The 15971-nt window shown below is 31.3% G+C and overlaps 1 protein-coding gene across 2 annotated transcripts; it reads left to right on the top strand.

Annotated features, from left to right (window-relative positions):
• The first annotated feature begins 8259 nt into the window (after nucleotides 1-8259).
• On the top strand, nucleotides 8260-14855 carry LOC142542843 (uncharacterized). Of its 2 annotated transcripts, none has more exons than XM_075649688.1 (14): nucleotides 8260-8804; nucleotides 9727-9801; nucleotides 9929-10036; nucleotides 10347-10379; nucleotides 10471-10560; nucleotides 11112-11234; nucleotides 11385-11528; nucleotides 12048-12464; nucleotides 12550-12684; nucleotides 13090-13308; nucleotides 13447-13722; nucleotides 13862-13999; nucleotides 14085-14390; nucleotides 14539-14855. In XM_075649688.1, the coding sequence occupies exons 1-14, from the start codon at nucleotides 8616-8618 to the stop codon at nucleotides 14758-14760; spliced, it is 2475 nt and encodes an 824-aa protein (XP_075505803.1). In that variant the 5' UTR covers nucleotides 8260-8615; the 3' UTR covers nucleotides 14761-14855. The 2 variants fall into 2 exon arrangements, with proteins under 2 accessions (XP_075505803.1, XP_075505804.1); XM_075649689.1 differs by having other exon boundaries at nucleotides 8262-8804; nucleotides 10471-10552.
• The last annotated feature ends 1116 nt before the right edge of the window (nucleotides 14856-15971 follow it).

Consider the following 15971-nt stretch of genomic DNA (forward strand, 5'->3'; position numbering starts at 1 on the left):
CGAACCTTGTGTTTACCATTTCCTGGTTCATCTTTTTACCTTATGTTCTAACCAAAGACTCTTATATTACATTAAATTCCAAAAATTTAAATAGATCTTTTATTGTCTCAATCTGATCTCAAGAACAAATAAATATAGATCATGTCATAGTAAGATAATAATTTAGCACGAATGCTTTAGCCTGTCATACAGGCTCAACTTATGAAATATAAAAATTTAAAACAGTAAATAAAAACAGAAAATAAAAATAGTAAGAACTTACAAAGTTGTTACCAGAACTTCAAACTTTTATTGATATACTTCAGAAGGGTTTTTACAAGAGAGAAATCAGAGGGGAGCAAACTCAACCGTGTCCTCCTAAAGACACAGAATGAAACTATAAATAGATAGAAGAGCCGGACATGAAACCCCAGATTCCATCCAAAAAATAAAAACAGTACAATACTTTATTAAAGTAAATAATACAATGCATTATTAATGCAAATAGTAGTCAAAAAGTCTACAGTGATGTGATATTCCACCCGATATGCCATGATGTGATATTCCACCAACTGCACCAACTGCAGATTCTTTTTCTGACGATTTTAATCATCTTTAATATTGTCTTTTAAAGAATTTTTCAAATTCTCAAAAATGTCATCTATATGAGAAAATTGAGGAATATCATCTTCAGGGTCTTGAGCATCCTGCATCTCAATTTCACTAGATTCGGACGCCATAGATTTATCTGATTTTGAATCATCTCAATTTCACTAGATTCGGACGCCATAGATTTATCTGATTTTGAATCAGCACCTCCAATATTCTGGAAAAGATCTTTTTTCATTTCTTCAATATAGATGTCGATCATTTTTTCTTTTGAATATATTTCAGAATATTTCTGAGTAAGAATCTTGAAAGAACTCATAGAGGCTTTTTTCTTTTCTTGTTGATTATTAATTTCTTTCTGATATAAAGAAATTTTTTCTTCCATTTGATGAATAGTTTCATAACCATATGGTTTTCCAGTTTCTGGATCATCTCTTAATAATTTGTCCCAAAAGTTTGTGGAACTAACCCTCCATATGCAAGGGATGCCTTCATCAGTGTAACCGAATTCTGGCTGCCATCTCCAGATCCATGGGATTCCAAATTCCATGAAAAATAGACATAGAGTCTTTCCATCAATCCAATGTTCAGAAAATGATTTTTTAATACTTGGAGAAACATTTAACCAAGTATTCATGGGTTTTATAAAATTCTCTGGCAAAATCTTTGCAGATGGACCAAATATCTTCCACCATATTAAAAACCAATTTGGAACTGGATAGTGAAAAACATTTTCACAAATTTTTAAAAACCAAGAATGTTTTCTTTTTTCATTTTCATAAAACAAGGTTTTATTAAAACTTTCAATATAATCCCAAAAATTGAATTTAAAACTCATTTTATGATTTTCAGAATAAAATTCTTTTTCAACTAATGGAGATATACCTCATTCTTCAATAGATATGATCTTCTTGATGATAAACTTTGAAAAGTTATAACTTCCTTTCTGTTGAGTATTACTGAAAAAGTGAGTTATGTCAACACTTTTTGTAGATATCAGAAGATTTTCATAAAATCCTCTTTGCTTATAAGAACCATATACATATGATGTATTAGTTAAATATCTTTCCATTATAGTGCATGGAGTTTTTTCCCATTGGGTATATCTTTCTTCTATAAGAAGAATCAATTCTCGATATTTTGGCTCTGTATATAGAGCTGAATCATTATCATCCTCTTTGATAATATTAGCATATGATGCTGAAGATTGAGAATCTATATTACTTCTCTGCTTTTGTTTCAAGAATTCTTGAAATTCATTGTATAACTCATTATTTTGTTCAGTATCACTGGCTGATGAACTGGATAAGTTCTGGGCTATAAGCCTCTGTTTACCAGTGCTGTGCAATGATATTAAGGGGTTTTCCCCTACCACCTCGCCCTCTATAAGAGGACTCTCCTCTTACTCGGGAATACATATCTGTAAATAAAAACATTAGGATAAATATTCTCGAGTTAAGAAATCTAATATTGGTTTGAAATAAAATCATTTTAGATTTTGAGATAACAAGTCCATTTTGAATAACAATATTTTTAAACATATTTAAATGTTTAAAATGTATTTCAATATCATTAGAAAATACTAAGATATCATCAATATAAACAATTATAAAATTGCTGTAATTATAAAAAATATCATTCATAATTTGTTGAAATTCAGAAGGGGCATTTTTAAGGCCAAATGACATTACTGTCCATTCATAATGTCCTATTGGAACATTAAAAGCAGTTTTATATCTATCAGATTCTTTTACTTGAATCTGCCAAAATCCTGATTTTAAATCAAATTTTGAAAATATGATAGCATTTACAAGTCTATCTAATAAATCTTTTTTATTAGGAATAGGATGTCTAATCCATTTTAAAACCTTATTAAGAGGTTTATAATTTATGACTAATCTTGGAACACCTCTTTCCTGTTCAGAATGTTTATTAACATAAAAAGCAGTACATGACCAAGGAGATTGAGAAGGCTTTATCAAACCTTTTTCTAATAAAGAATGAATTTCATTCTTACATAATTCTAAATATTCAGAATTCATTTGACAAGGACAAGCCTTGGTAGGAATATTTTTTCATCAAAATTCTCTTCATATGGAAGATATATAATATGCTTCTTTCTATTCCAAAAAGCATTAGGAAGATCATTACATATTTCTAATGAAAACTTATTATAAATAAGTTTAATTTTTTCCTGTAATTTAGGATTTTGTAATTTATCATCTATAGTTAATATATTAACTTCTTCTTTTAAATAATTAATCTGAAAAGTTTTACTATCAATCTTTTCTTGTAATTCATTAAGAATTCTATGAACATGTTTAGTTATGAACTTAAAGGAAATATGATTACCTTGAAAAGTTTCTATAATACCTGTTTCATCAACATAAGTTAAAGGATAAATATGATAAATAAAAGGAAGACCAAGTATAAGTTGGCTAGAAATATCTTTTGCTAATAAAAAACTGGTTTGAATACAGTTTTTATCTTTGCAAATATAAACTTTTGGTAATTTATAATTTATTTCTAATGGTTCTCCTCCTGCATGAGAGAGAATGAGTAGTTTTATGAAAATATTTCGTATGAATTAATCCTTCCTGTATAACATTTAAATATGCACCACTATCAATCATAGCAATGAAATTCTTTTTATAAGAATTTTCAATTAATAAAGTTATATTGGTGTACCATTTTTGAGATATAAGCATGCTTAAAACAGATAAATGTTTTTTATCTGGATCAGGAAAAAAAATATCTTGAAGATTATCAAAACTATCAGAATTATTAACTGAATTATTATTATTAGTTTCAATGATTGAAACACGATAATTTAAACTATTATTATTGTGTTGTAAAATTTTTACTTGTTCTTTAAGATTTTCTATTTCTTTAACTAAATACTGTATAGTAACTGGATTCTGTTTACTATATTTCTGTTGTAGAAGATTTTTAACTTCTTTCATAGGGTAAGCTTGTTCTTGTTTAAAGAGAATATTATTATTATTATTGCTAGTTGAAGCAGTATTCTCCATTTGATCAATAATTGTGGATTTTAATACTGGATCCTTAATCATTTTAAGAAATTCTAAAATATTATTGTTAGTTAACACATTAATATTTAAATCATTGAATTGAGACATTAGTTTATAAAATTCATCATTTTTATCTTCTATATGATTTAAACAAGATTTTCCTTGTATACAATTATTACATTCATTTAAATCATCAGAAATATCTGATTCACTATCTATTATTTCTTCTGAAATATAAGATTCTGAAGAATTCTCAGTTTCACTGTCAGAATTATTATTTGAATCCATTATTATTTTAAATAATGTTTCTTTTAGATTATCATATACATCTAAATTATTAATTTTATTTTTAGCCCAACATTGATTAGCATAATGTCCTGGCTTTTTACATTTTCTACAAATTATTAATTTATTTTTGTAATTTTCTTCTTTCGGTAAATCACGGCTTTCTTTTCTTTTCTTCTTTTTATCTCTTTGTCTATCAGACAAATGTCTTTTCTTTCTATAAAGTTTTTCATCTTTTTCTTTAATTTTCTTCTTACCTTTATTAGGTAAGTCCATACCAAATTGATCACAAAATTTACCTAATTGTTTTTTCTCAAGTAAATTCTGTCGTTTAATTTGATTATTTAATTTTATTTCATTACAGAGAGCTAAACCCTCTTTAATGCAAGTATTAATTAAATTTCTATAAGTATAATTATCACATGGAATATTAATCTCATCTTTTCTTAATACTTTTCTAATTCTTTCAGCAAATAGAAAAGGTAAACCATCTATAAATTTAGCTTTCCAGAAACTATTATTACAATCTGGTATCTCATATATACGAGATAAAAATGTATCTTTATACCATCTAAAATCAGTAAGTGTTTTACATTTTAGATTACTTAATAAAGTACGAATCTTTTCACTATCATCAGTGAATTTACTAGTAAAATGTTCAATCATAGTCATTATTAATGAATATACAACATTTTCTGATTGAATATTATTCTCTATCTTTATAGAATTAATAATATCTTATTTTTGGAATTGATTTAAATAATTATCCCACCAACCTTTAAGTTGGCCAGTAAAACCTGATATAATCATCTTAGCAATATTTTTATCAGTATTACCAGAAGTTTTACACACAGTACTATACATAAGCATTCTGTGAGCAGTATTATAAATTTGTTTATCACTAAAACCATCAATATTCCATTCATAAATACTTTTTCCCATTATAACTATTAGCAAATATATATTCCTGTTCTTCAATAAGAACGTCCATAGGAGTAGGTCTATTATAATAATATTTATTTTGGTTAGGTCTATCTGCCCATTTAATTTTATTAATTTCTTCATCAGAATGATTCTCATTATTATCTAACTCTTTATTAAGAGTATTTAAATTAAGATTTCTAAATTTTTCTTCTAGTAATTTTTCTATATCAGAAACAGAAGATTTAAATTTAAAATCCTTTATATCTGGAGGGGATTGAATAGAAGAAGTAGCAATAGAAACAATATTAGTTTCTTCTTCTTGTGTTTGAATATGAACATCTGGTTTAATTTGATTAATAGCCAGAATAATTTTAATTATTATTATATATATATATATATAAATAATAGTGATTTGTATTTTCAATGATTATTATTTTTGTATTTTAATTTTTATAATTATAGTTGTTATAAAATATTATTATTATAATAAGATATAGATGTATACTAGTTAAGTTAATAAGAAAAACAGCTTACAAATATAGAAAATATGAGTAAATGAGGAGCGAGAATGACTATTATCGTCCAAAATGGATGAAATAACTATTCCTATGAAGGCAAAAATTTATGTGAGACGATCTCACGGGTCGTATTTTGTGAGACAGATCTCTTAATTGGGTCATCCATGAAAAAATATTACTTTTTTTGCTAATATCATTACTTTTTATTGTAAATATATGTAGGATTGACCCGTCTCACAGATAAAGATTTGTGAGACCGTCTCACAAGAGACCTACTCTCCTATGAATATGAGAATGATGATATGGACATTCTCATTTCAATGTCGTATCAATGATGATTATAAGGACTGAGATGAGAATGTTCATGAATTCTCATATCATTCTCTTCTACCAAGTATGTCCTAAAAGTTATCGAGGAAAAATATGCTTGAAAGTTAAGTGTTGAATATGAAGTTGAGTGGTTAAATAAGTTAAACCTCTGGAGTGGTTAATTTTGGCGTGTTGGTGAAATTGTTATAAATTTAAATATTAATTAATAGTATATATATACACACACATATTGTAGTATTTAAATGAATTAATAAGTAACTTAACTGATACATATTATTTATAATTTTTATAATATGATCGTATCACGATTCTACTTTGTGAGACGAATCTCCGAACTGACCATGAAAATTATTATTTTTATGTCTAAGGTATTATTATCACTGAAAATAGTATAATTTTTTAGTTATATTGTGTAATATATGTTAATTTGAGTGGAAAGTATTCGATCCATACTGTGTAATATTATTTTTCATTGAAAAATTTCATTTTTGGTTAGTTATAATGACTCAAATTCATTATCATTTTAATATGATTATAGTATAATTACTCAAGTAAAATTAGAACAATTAATCAATAGCTAGTTCGGAATCACCGAGGTCATTTCGGAACCGTCGGATAGTTCCGACCTTCGGAATTGAACCTACACGACCAGCAAGGCAATAACGTTTCCAATGGGCACCGACATGTAACAGTGCGGACTTTTCGAACCATGGATCGGAGCTTCTGATCTCCATCGTCCGATGAGCTGTCAAGGTGAGCATCACACGTTGGGCAGATGTCGGTTTGGAGATTACGAGCTCGGCCTATGAATAGGGTCATGCGAGATTCTCATTTCTCACACGAATTATACAAGTCTCCCTCAAAATTTAGCGCACTGAAGGCTGTACGAGAAGTTAAGCGCTTTCGGAGTAGTCGACAATGCAAGATCGGTCGACAAAGCAAACATCCTCAAAAGGTTGAGAACAGGACGAAAGTATCATCGCTGAGTCTTAGAAAAAGTTTGGAATATTGAGTGTCGTTTTGTTTTATTTTTTTTATTTATTTTTGTTTAACTTTATTTTGATGTGTGTGATATTAGTTTTATTTTATATTGAAAATATATTAATGTGGATTTTTATATATTGTAAAAGATACATACACATATTTCAACTGGTCTTTTGTATTTGCTCACTTTTTGAATTGAATTGAATAAATTGATTTCACCCTTTTTATTTTAATCTGATATTTATAAGTGTTTGTTAATTTTTAACAAATATATAATGTTTAAAAAATGAGATACTAAATTCTTATGAGATGTTCAGAAATAGAAGATAATCCCTGACTTATTTTATAAAATCATGTAATTTTTATTCGAAACAATATCAACCACTAACGGACTGCAGGTTATAAAATGTGAATTATATGCTTTAAAAACAAGTGAGTTATTGCAATTCTTTTAGGAGTAGGTATCTTATGAGACAGTCTCACGAATCTTTATCTGTGAGACAAGTCAACCCTACCGATATTCACAATAAAAATTAATACTCTTAGCATATAAAAAGTAATACTTTTTCATATATGACCCAAATAAGATATCCATCTAACAAAATACGATCCGTGAGATCGTCTTCACAGAAATTTTTGCAATTATTTTGGACTTATAATTTTGACATCGTTTTTGTTTTTCATATTAAAAATTATTATTATTTCTCCGTCAAAAACGACATGACATCATTCATAGATAGAATATTGTAAAATTTAGACAAATGATCTTGATCAAATATTTTTTTATACATAAAAATAATCTTTCTTGACATAATATTATGTATTTTAAAAAACGTTTGATCGACATTATTTTTTTAAATGTCGAAACATATGTTTTTGTTAAATGAGGTTACATGAACAAGTCTAAACATTTCATCGTCTCATAAGAATCATATTCGATAAACCAACTCTACCAATGGCCGAAGAAAAAAAAAGGTCACACACGAATATCATATAGTATATAAATCGTCTTTCGTTCTAGATCTGGTCTTTCGTTCTAGATGGACGCACGTAACATGGTCTTCTTTGCCAACATTGTTCTTGTCTTCGGCCGGGCTTGAACTCAATTACGGAACGTTTTTTTTTTTAAAAAATTTCGTTTCCAAAAATTACATAGGATCCAAGCGATATTTATATTTATATATAATGTGAAAGTATTCATTCAAAATAAAAGAAAACCCAAAGCCGCCTTGAAATGGTCGCAACAGACACGCCTTGCATTTCTAGAAGAATATGGTGATTCCCAACAGATGAAAATAGCAGTTAGGATCTTTCTATCATTTTCCTAATCAGGGAATTCAAGTTTACGATAACCAAGTTCTTTTTTATATTTTTGGCATTTCACATTAGTTGAGTCGGTAACAGTAATAATTTTTTCAGTGCAGATATGGGTATTGGCTAAAAAATTATAATCATCAACTAAATGACAAATATCGTACTGCTGGGGTGTACGAAGTTTCTCGTTTCCTTGATTTGTAGGATCAAGAATCTAGGGAAAACAAAAAGGGTCGGTCAAAACAATTGTAATAACGTTGTGATGTTATCATTTGACATATTTTTACTTCCGTTGTCTTTAACTTTTCAATCTCGTTGTCAGTTCTTGAACACCCTTTTGTTGACTTGGAGTCTTGGACCTTTTGTTTTAGGATCCAAAATCAGGACGCAGCCACACACAAACACGCGCTTCAAATTGTGGTTCCCTTTTGGGTTTCCTCAACTGCTGAATCATTATTAGTCGTATTAAATATCTGATTAATGATTTTTTAAGACGAGAACAAGAATCGCTCGTGTTTCCCTCTTTTAAGGGCAACCTTTCGTTTGGATGTCTTTAACACTATGATAGATCTCTTCAAGAAAAGTGACAGTCTTAGCAATCTGTCGAATTTCACGCACCTTTTTTAGCGAAAATATTTTGATGGGCGGTGTAAAAATGAGAGCTTTGGATTGGAATAGTGCTTTAGAACTCTTAAACAAGTTGTTGAATGAGAAGCCTCTACTTCCACTTGTAGTTCCTCTGTTGCTGGTACTTTGGACCATTGAGAAATGGTTCTTTCATCTCTCCAATTGGATTCCTCTTATTCTTGCTGTTTGGGTTACAATTCAGGTAATTTTAGCAACCTTTGCTTTTTTTATCTGATTTTTATCGTAGATTATGCGTTCCTTCTTGTCATGAATATTTTTTGAACAGTTTTTGCATTGCAAATACATGTCTCACACTATTAATTAACATGTCTCAAATTATTGTGACTAGTTTCACTAAAGTTTCTTGTAATCGTTTAAAGTCTATAGTGTCAAACTGTTTTTATGATTTGACTATTTATCATTGTCAAAACTTGAAACGTTGAACTGATTCCGAACAAAGAAAAGATGTTCTTACCTTCATACCTTCATTTGGATTGTGACTATACTCTCTGTTTATACATCTATTCTGGACTAGTTGTTTATCGATGTGAGAGGATATCATAAAAACTTTGCCTTTTGAAGTATCGAGTGCATGATTATAATCTGAAGGGAGTGTATAAATGACTGCTCACTGATTCGGTCATTTCTTGCTTGCCCTACTTGAAAGGAGTTCAAATGCAGTGAATACTGCTGTTTTGCAGCACCCTTTTTATGCTTTGGTAATTGGGATTACGCTCTCAAACTGTGCTTTTGAGCAAATTACTAATATCGCTTCAGTATCACTGTATAAATTAGTTGCTTAGAATTAGTCCGTTGCACATGCCGGTAAACAGGATTCGAAAATTGCTTTTGGTCTTGTTTCTTGATGCATATAGGTACATGCTATTCAAGTTACATTTGAATACCAAATGACAGCAGATGTGATGAATTATAGTAATGACTTGTCGATTTGCATAAGCTCTATAATTTCACATTATACATAGTAGTTATGATTTTTGTTTCGCCAAATATAACATGCTATTCATGTGTTGTCAATTTTAATAACTTGTTGCGTCAAGGCTCCTGTTTGAGCAGACACTGTGGATGACAAGCTTGTAAAAATTGGCTCATTCTATTTTTTGTAGTATGGAAGTTATCGACGCCGAATATTAGAGGAAGACTTAAACAAGAAATGGATGCATTTGACCTTACGTGCTTCGGTATCTTTCCTGCTTATTTCCACACATATGCACGCACATACAAGTGCGTACCCTTTATTTCTGTGTGCTTGTGCTTATTTATTTTTGTGCATTTGACAATGCACCTGTTCTTCTTATGTATGTGCAGCCAGTTACACCTTTAGAACAATGTGAATGGTTGAACAAGCTGCTGATTGATATTTGGCCAAACTATATAAACCCAAAGCTCTCTTCGCGTTTTTCATCTATTATTGAGGTGACTATCTGTTCTCAACGACATTTTAGGACCAGCATTACTGATTTCTTTCATCCACGAACGTATTCACAAGTATATACTCCTGATAATCTTTAAAAAAAATACTCTCTAATTGGTTAAGTTTTTAGGGTAAATTTTTGTTCAATACGGACTTTTATTTCAACTAATTATCTTTTTCTTTATATACAAATTTCAACTAATTATCCTGGCATCCTTTTCTTTTGCAAACATCAAAAGCGTTTTGGCACTAAATTCTTAGGCTGTTTGCCTGTTTCTTATATGCTATTGCTTTTCATCTTTTTATGTGCAGAGGCGCTTGAAGCATCGAAAGTCAAAATTAATTGTAAGTTCTGTTTTTTGTCACATCACATGAAGGATTTTTAGCAACTAACTGATGTAAAAGGGTAGCTGATAGTGCGATTACACTTCAACAGGAAAATATCGAGTTGCAAGAATTTTCACTTGGTGCACGTCCTCCATTACTCGGGCTGCATGGTATCCGCTGGACAACTTCAGGTGATCAGGTTTGACATATTTTTTTATTTTTAAATCATGATTCATGCATTTAACATTCTTGCTAACACACCAGATTTTATATTGTCTGCCATAAAGATTTAGATTGAAATCAACTTTTGTTGATTCAGTTGCAATAATTTGTGAGACTCGAAATGTTTCTTAGATGTTTCATACAACCTCCTTTCTAACACGAATTTTGTTTTATTTTTGGTTGAAAACCATGGTTTCAAATGGCACAGCTAAGTGTTTCACATTCACGTATTTGTAATATCATTCCTATGAATTTTTCTGTTTCAGTTGATATCTTTGACTGATTAGGTGATACCCGAGTCTATATCTATAAAATTAGTAAGTCAGAAAAATTCAGGTTAAATGTTATTTATTTTGTTGATAGAATAAAGCATCTTGTGATTTTTCCTTATCCTCGTTACTTATTTTATCTGTTATTGATTAAGGCTTCAAATATTGGGTCACACTTTGGATGATTTAGATTTTTGCATCTCTATTTTCTGTGTCATTGATGCTACTGAATTATGACGGACATTTTCTTATAAAACAGCGAGTCATGCGTTTGGGTTTCGACTGGGACACAACTGACATTGATATCCTGTTGTCTGCTAAACTGGCCATGCAGTTGGGAACAGCTAGAATAATTGTGAATAGCATCCACATCAGGGGTGATGTATGTACCATATAATAATCTTGTTCTTCCAGTCATGAATAATCCTATGCAAATTTTTAAATGACCCGCCTTTTTCCATCTTTTATGGTCTCGCTTCTAATTAGTATGATGTTTGTCTCTGATGAAGTGTTTTGTAATTTGTGTTTTCAGCTGCTTTTGGTGCCTATATTAGATGGAAAAGCGATTGTATACTCATTTGTATCAACTCCTGAAGTGCGAATTGGTGTTGCTTTTGGAAGTGGTGGAAGCCAGTCTCTGCCTGCAACCGAGCTACCAGGCGTTTCCTCATGGCTGGTATGGCTTTTACATCTCATCTAATTGTGTTCTAGGTCTTTTGAACGAGAAATGTCTGTTATAAGTATGAAGTCTTTGGATTCATCATATCCCATTGGTATACCAATCAATGTGGTGGTTGAGGAGAAATAGCAGCCTCACTTGTCCTGTATGGCTGTATGACTGCCTGCATATGCAGAACAACGATCAATTTTTAGCACTTGAGCTGTCGTGCGATTTAAATTTTCCTACATCACTAGTATATCTTTTGGTACAGTGATAAACACTTAATTTTTACACAGATTGAAAAAACGATAAACTCTTGAGTTGCTATAACATCATTCGCTATCTTTTATATGCATATTAGTGATAGATATTTAGACACGACATTGTACTCTTCTCATAAAAGTGTTAGACGAGTTGAGAAAGTGTCACATAGAATTTTAATAAAATTTAGGGACAGTCGTATCACAAACATTCCAACAATAATTTTAGGCATCTCCAATTATAGAAATACCTGTTTCATTTTTGTTTTCTAAGGTTAAAATTACTACGGATACATTGAATAAGAAGATGGTCGAACCTCGACGCCAGTGTCTTGCATTGCCAGCTGAAGACTTACAAAAGAAAGCTGTGGCTGGCGTATTATATGTTACAGTGGTCTCTGCCAGTAAGCTTTGTCGGATCAATTCTAGGAGCTCCCCTTTCACGAAACAAAAAGACTCTTCAACAGATACTTGTGAAGATGGCAGCTCCAATACAGAATTTCGGACAATTTTAGAGGTTGAACTTGAGGAATTAACTAGGAAAACGAACATGAGTATGGGATCAAATCCTAAATGGGGCTCCACATTCAATCTTATCCTACATGACAATGCAGGAACTGTTAAATTCAATCTTTACGAATGCACTCCTGGAAGTGTAAAATATGACTATCTGTCAAGCTGCGAAATTAAGGTATTGTTTTATGCTAGATGTGTTTGATTTATGGTTAATTTATATTTGTTCCAATTTGACAACTTTTTCTCCTAATCCAATGCAGATGAGATATGCTCCAGATGATTCAACCATATTTTGGGCCATCGGTGCTGATTCCCTGGTGATGGCCAAGCATGCTGAGTTTTGTGGAAAAGAAATTGAAATGACTGTTCCTTTTGAGGGGGTTCATTCAGGAGAGGTATGTTTTTGTTGCCTTTTTTCTTTTTGTTGATAATGATTGTAATTTCGCTGAAATTTAATATTCTTGAAGACCTCTGAGGAACATGAAGCTGCTTATGTAATGTCACATCATATTGATTGAAGGTTTTACCTCAGATTTGAAATCATTTGCTTCTAGTTTTATCACACAAATGTTTCTTAACAAAATGAAAGTAGTAAATTCTAAGCTTTAGCTACATATTTGGAATCAGTGGTTTTTTTTAAAATGTTGCAATCAATGGATTTTGTTTAGTTAATTTCCCGTTATTTAAAAGCAATTATTACAACTAGGGATATCAAACGTCAAAAGTTTCTTCTTTGTCACTTATCTAGCATGCAATAAAGCTGGAATTTTCTAAGACATTCTTTCCTAACTATCTTGCAGTTGACTGTGAAGCTTGTACTTAAAGAATGGCAATTTTCCGATGGTACACATAGCCTGACTAATTTTGGTCGAGGCTCTTATCATCCAGTGAATGGGATATCAAATTATTCCCCGAAAACTGGAAGGAAAATTCACATGACGGTGGTTGAGGGAAAGGATCTTGTTGTGAAGGACAAAATGGGAAAATCTGACCCTTATGTTAAATTGCAGTATGGGAAAGTATAATTAATTCTCCTTTTGCCACCACTAATCATCATTTAATAGATTCAATCTACGTCTACTCTCTTCATAATCGAGATTTTGAGCTTGGTTTTCATGGATAGTTAACATGAAATTCTTGGATAAATTTGGATCCAGGCTATTCAGAGAACAAGAAGTGTTTCACATTCTTCCAGCCCAATTTGGAATCAAAAGTTTGAATTTGATGAGGTTGCAGGCGGAGAATATTTGAAGATAAGATGTTGTACAGATGAGACATTTACCGATGATAACATAGGTAGTGCTCGAGTCAACTTGGAAGGACTTGTAGAAGGTTCCATAAGAGATGTATGGATTCCCCTCGAAAAAGTCAGTTCGGGAGAGCTGCATCTTCACATAGAAGCGGTGAAAGTTGCCGATACTGAAAATTCCAAGGTGCATGTATCAAAAAGCTTAAGCTGCTTAAAGTCCGGTTAACGATTAATAATTCTCAAGATTTAGACTTCTGGACATTCATTATAGAGTGGGAAGTTGGAGTATGATACGTTTATTGCAATTTCTTTGTAATTTTCAGGGGTCACACGGGAGTTCAACCAATTCTTGGGTTGAACTTGTTCTAATTGAAGCAAGAGATCTTGTTGCAGCTGATCTCCGAGGAACTAGCGATCCATTTGTGAGTGTTCACTATGGAAACCTTAAAAGGAGGACTAAGGTACGAGATCTGAGTCTTTTACATGTGTTCTGCCACTCAAGGCTTGCCACTGCATACTTGCTATTATTTGGCCATGTTTTTGCAGGTTGTATACAAGACTTTAGATCCAAAATGGCATCAAACATTTGAATTCCCCGATGATGGTAGTCCCCTTGAGTTGCATGTCAAGGATCACAACGCGTTATTTCCCCCAACCAATATAGGAGATTGTGTCGTCGAATACCAGATGTTAGCTCCGAATCAGATGGCTCAAAAATGGATACCTCTGCAAGGAGTAAAAAAAGGTGAAATCCACATCCAGATTACCAAAAAAATTCCCGAATCAGAGAAGAAATCAAGCATAGATTCTGAGTCGTCCCCTACTAAACTGCACCATGAAATCTCAAAGCAGGTAAAATAGTGAGGAACATGTACAATCTGTATGGTAGAGGATACAAGATTGGAAGTGGCCCTATCCAATTTTCATAATATGTTTCATATGAAAAAACTTGGCAAAGTTGTTATTGTAAGAAGACTGACCTGCTTTTTGGATTGATCAGATGAAGCAGATGATGATCAAGATTCAATCTTTGATCGATGACAGCGATCTTGAAGGTGTTTCAAAATCACTGACCGAGCTTGAGACTCTGCATGATACTCAAGAAGAGTACATGGTTCAACTCGAGACAGAGAAGATGCTTCTGATCGACAAGATAAACGAGCTCGGGCAGGAGGTATTTAACTCTTCACCTTCTTTGAGCAGAAGAGATACCATTGCTTGATAAAGACTGTTCATGCAGGGTTTCTTTCCTATATTTGTGTAGAAATTGATTGAATCTTGAATAAAAAGAATCCCAAAAAAGGTATTGTAATTGTATCATCTTGTGTTACATCTAAGGCAAAAGATCACATATTCACATATTAAATTTGAAGAAAATAATTAGATATTTAAAAAACTATTTCTGACAATTCAATTCAAGTTAAACGACTCGAAAAAATGTCAAGAAAAATGAACATGCAATCTCAATATGCACTATTATGATTTATGATGGACAGATGTTTTATGATCACAATATATCTATAATATTATACCTTAGGAAATCATAGTTCCATTCTTAATAGTTCATATATAATTCGAATTTTGAAATAATCGCGTCGTGTTCAAATATCGAGTCCGACTCGAATTTATAATTATATGCTAATTATTATATATTTTAAGCAGCTTCGCAAAGAGGCGACACAAAATTGCGTTCATTTGAATGGGATGTTTTTTTTATGCTCAACCATTAATTATCACTATAAGTTTTATATTGGCAGATGTTTAACAAATGTTTTCGAACAAATTAGGGAAAAAATTTACGTACGAATCACTCACCTATATATGGATGAAACATAGATACTAAACATCTTGATCAAGAAGAGAGGTGTGAATGGCGATTCCGATAGACATGCATCTTTTACATATATATTACAATTACAATTAGGGACGGGACGGGTCGGGTCGGGTCGAGAATACGATATCTTGTGGTACTATTTGACACATTTGGTGGTACTTGGACGAAAGGCCATTGAAAATACACATGTATGTTCCATGAATTTAGTGTGAATTATAGGGAGATTTTGAATACAATCACATTATAGAAACATATATAGCTTAAAAATGGATGAATTATTTCACCCACTAACTCACTTTTTAAACGAAGTACGACTCGATTTACACTTCTAGTCCTGCCAAATAGACATGGAAAGAAAAATTTTGTAGAATAAAATCTAAAGAGCACATAAAATTTCATTAATTCTCTTGTTGACCACAAAAACCCAACTCAATTCTCATTTTTTCTATATTGGAATAAGAATAATAATTATAACAATACAAGTGGCTAGCTAGTAGTAAAACAAGGCATAAGTATGTGTAGGATTGAGTGGTTCTTGTATTCTTCAAAATCCCATTATTATATAGCTCATATTTTGCTTGTCATCGATATCATTAATA

Source organism: Primulina tabacum, chromosome 4, assembly GCF_025594145.1.
Source record: "Primulina tabacum isolate GXHZ01 chromosome 4, ASM2559414v2, whole genome shotgun sequence".
NCBI classification, from domain to species: Eukaryota; Viridiplantae; Streptophyta; class Magnoliopsida; order Lamiales; family Gesneriaceae; genus Primulina; species Primulina tabacum.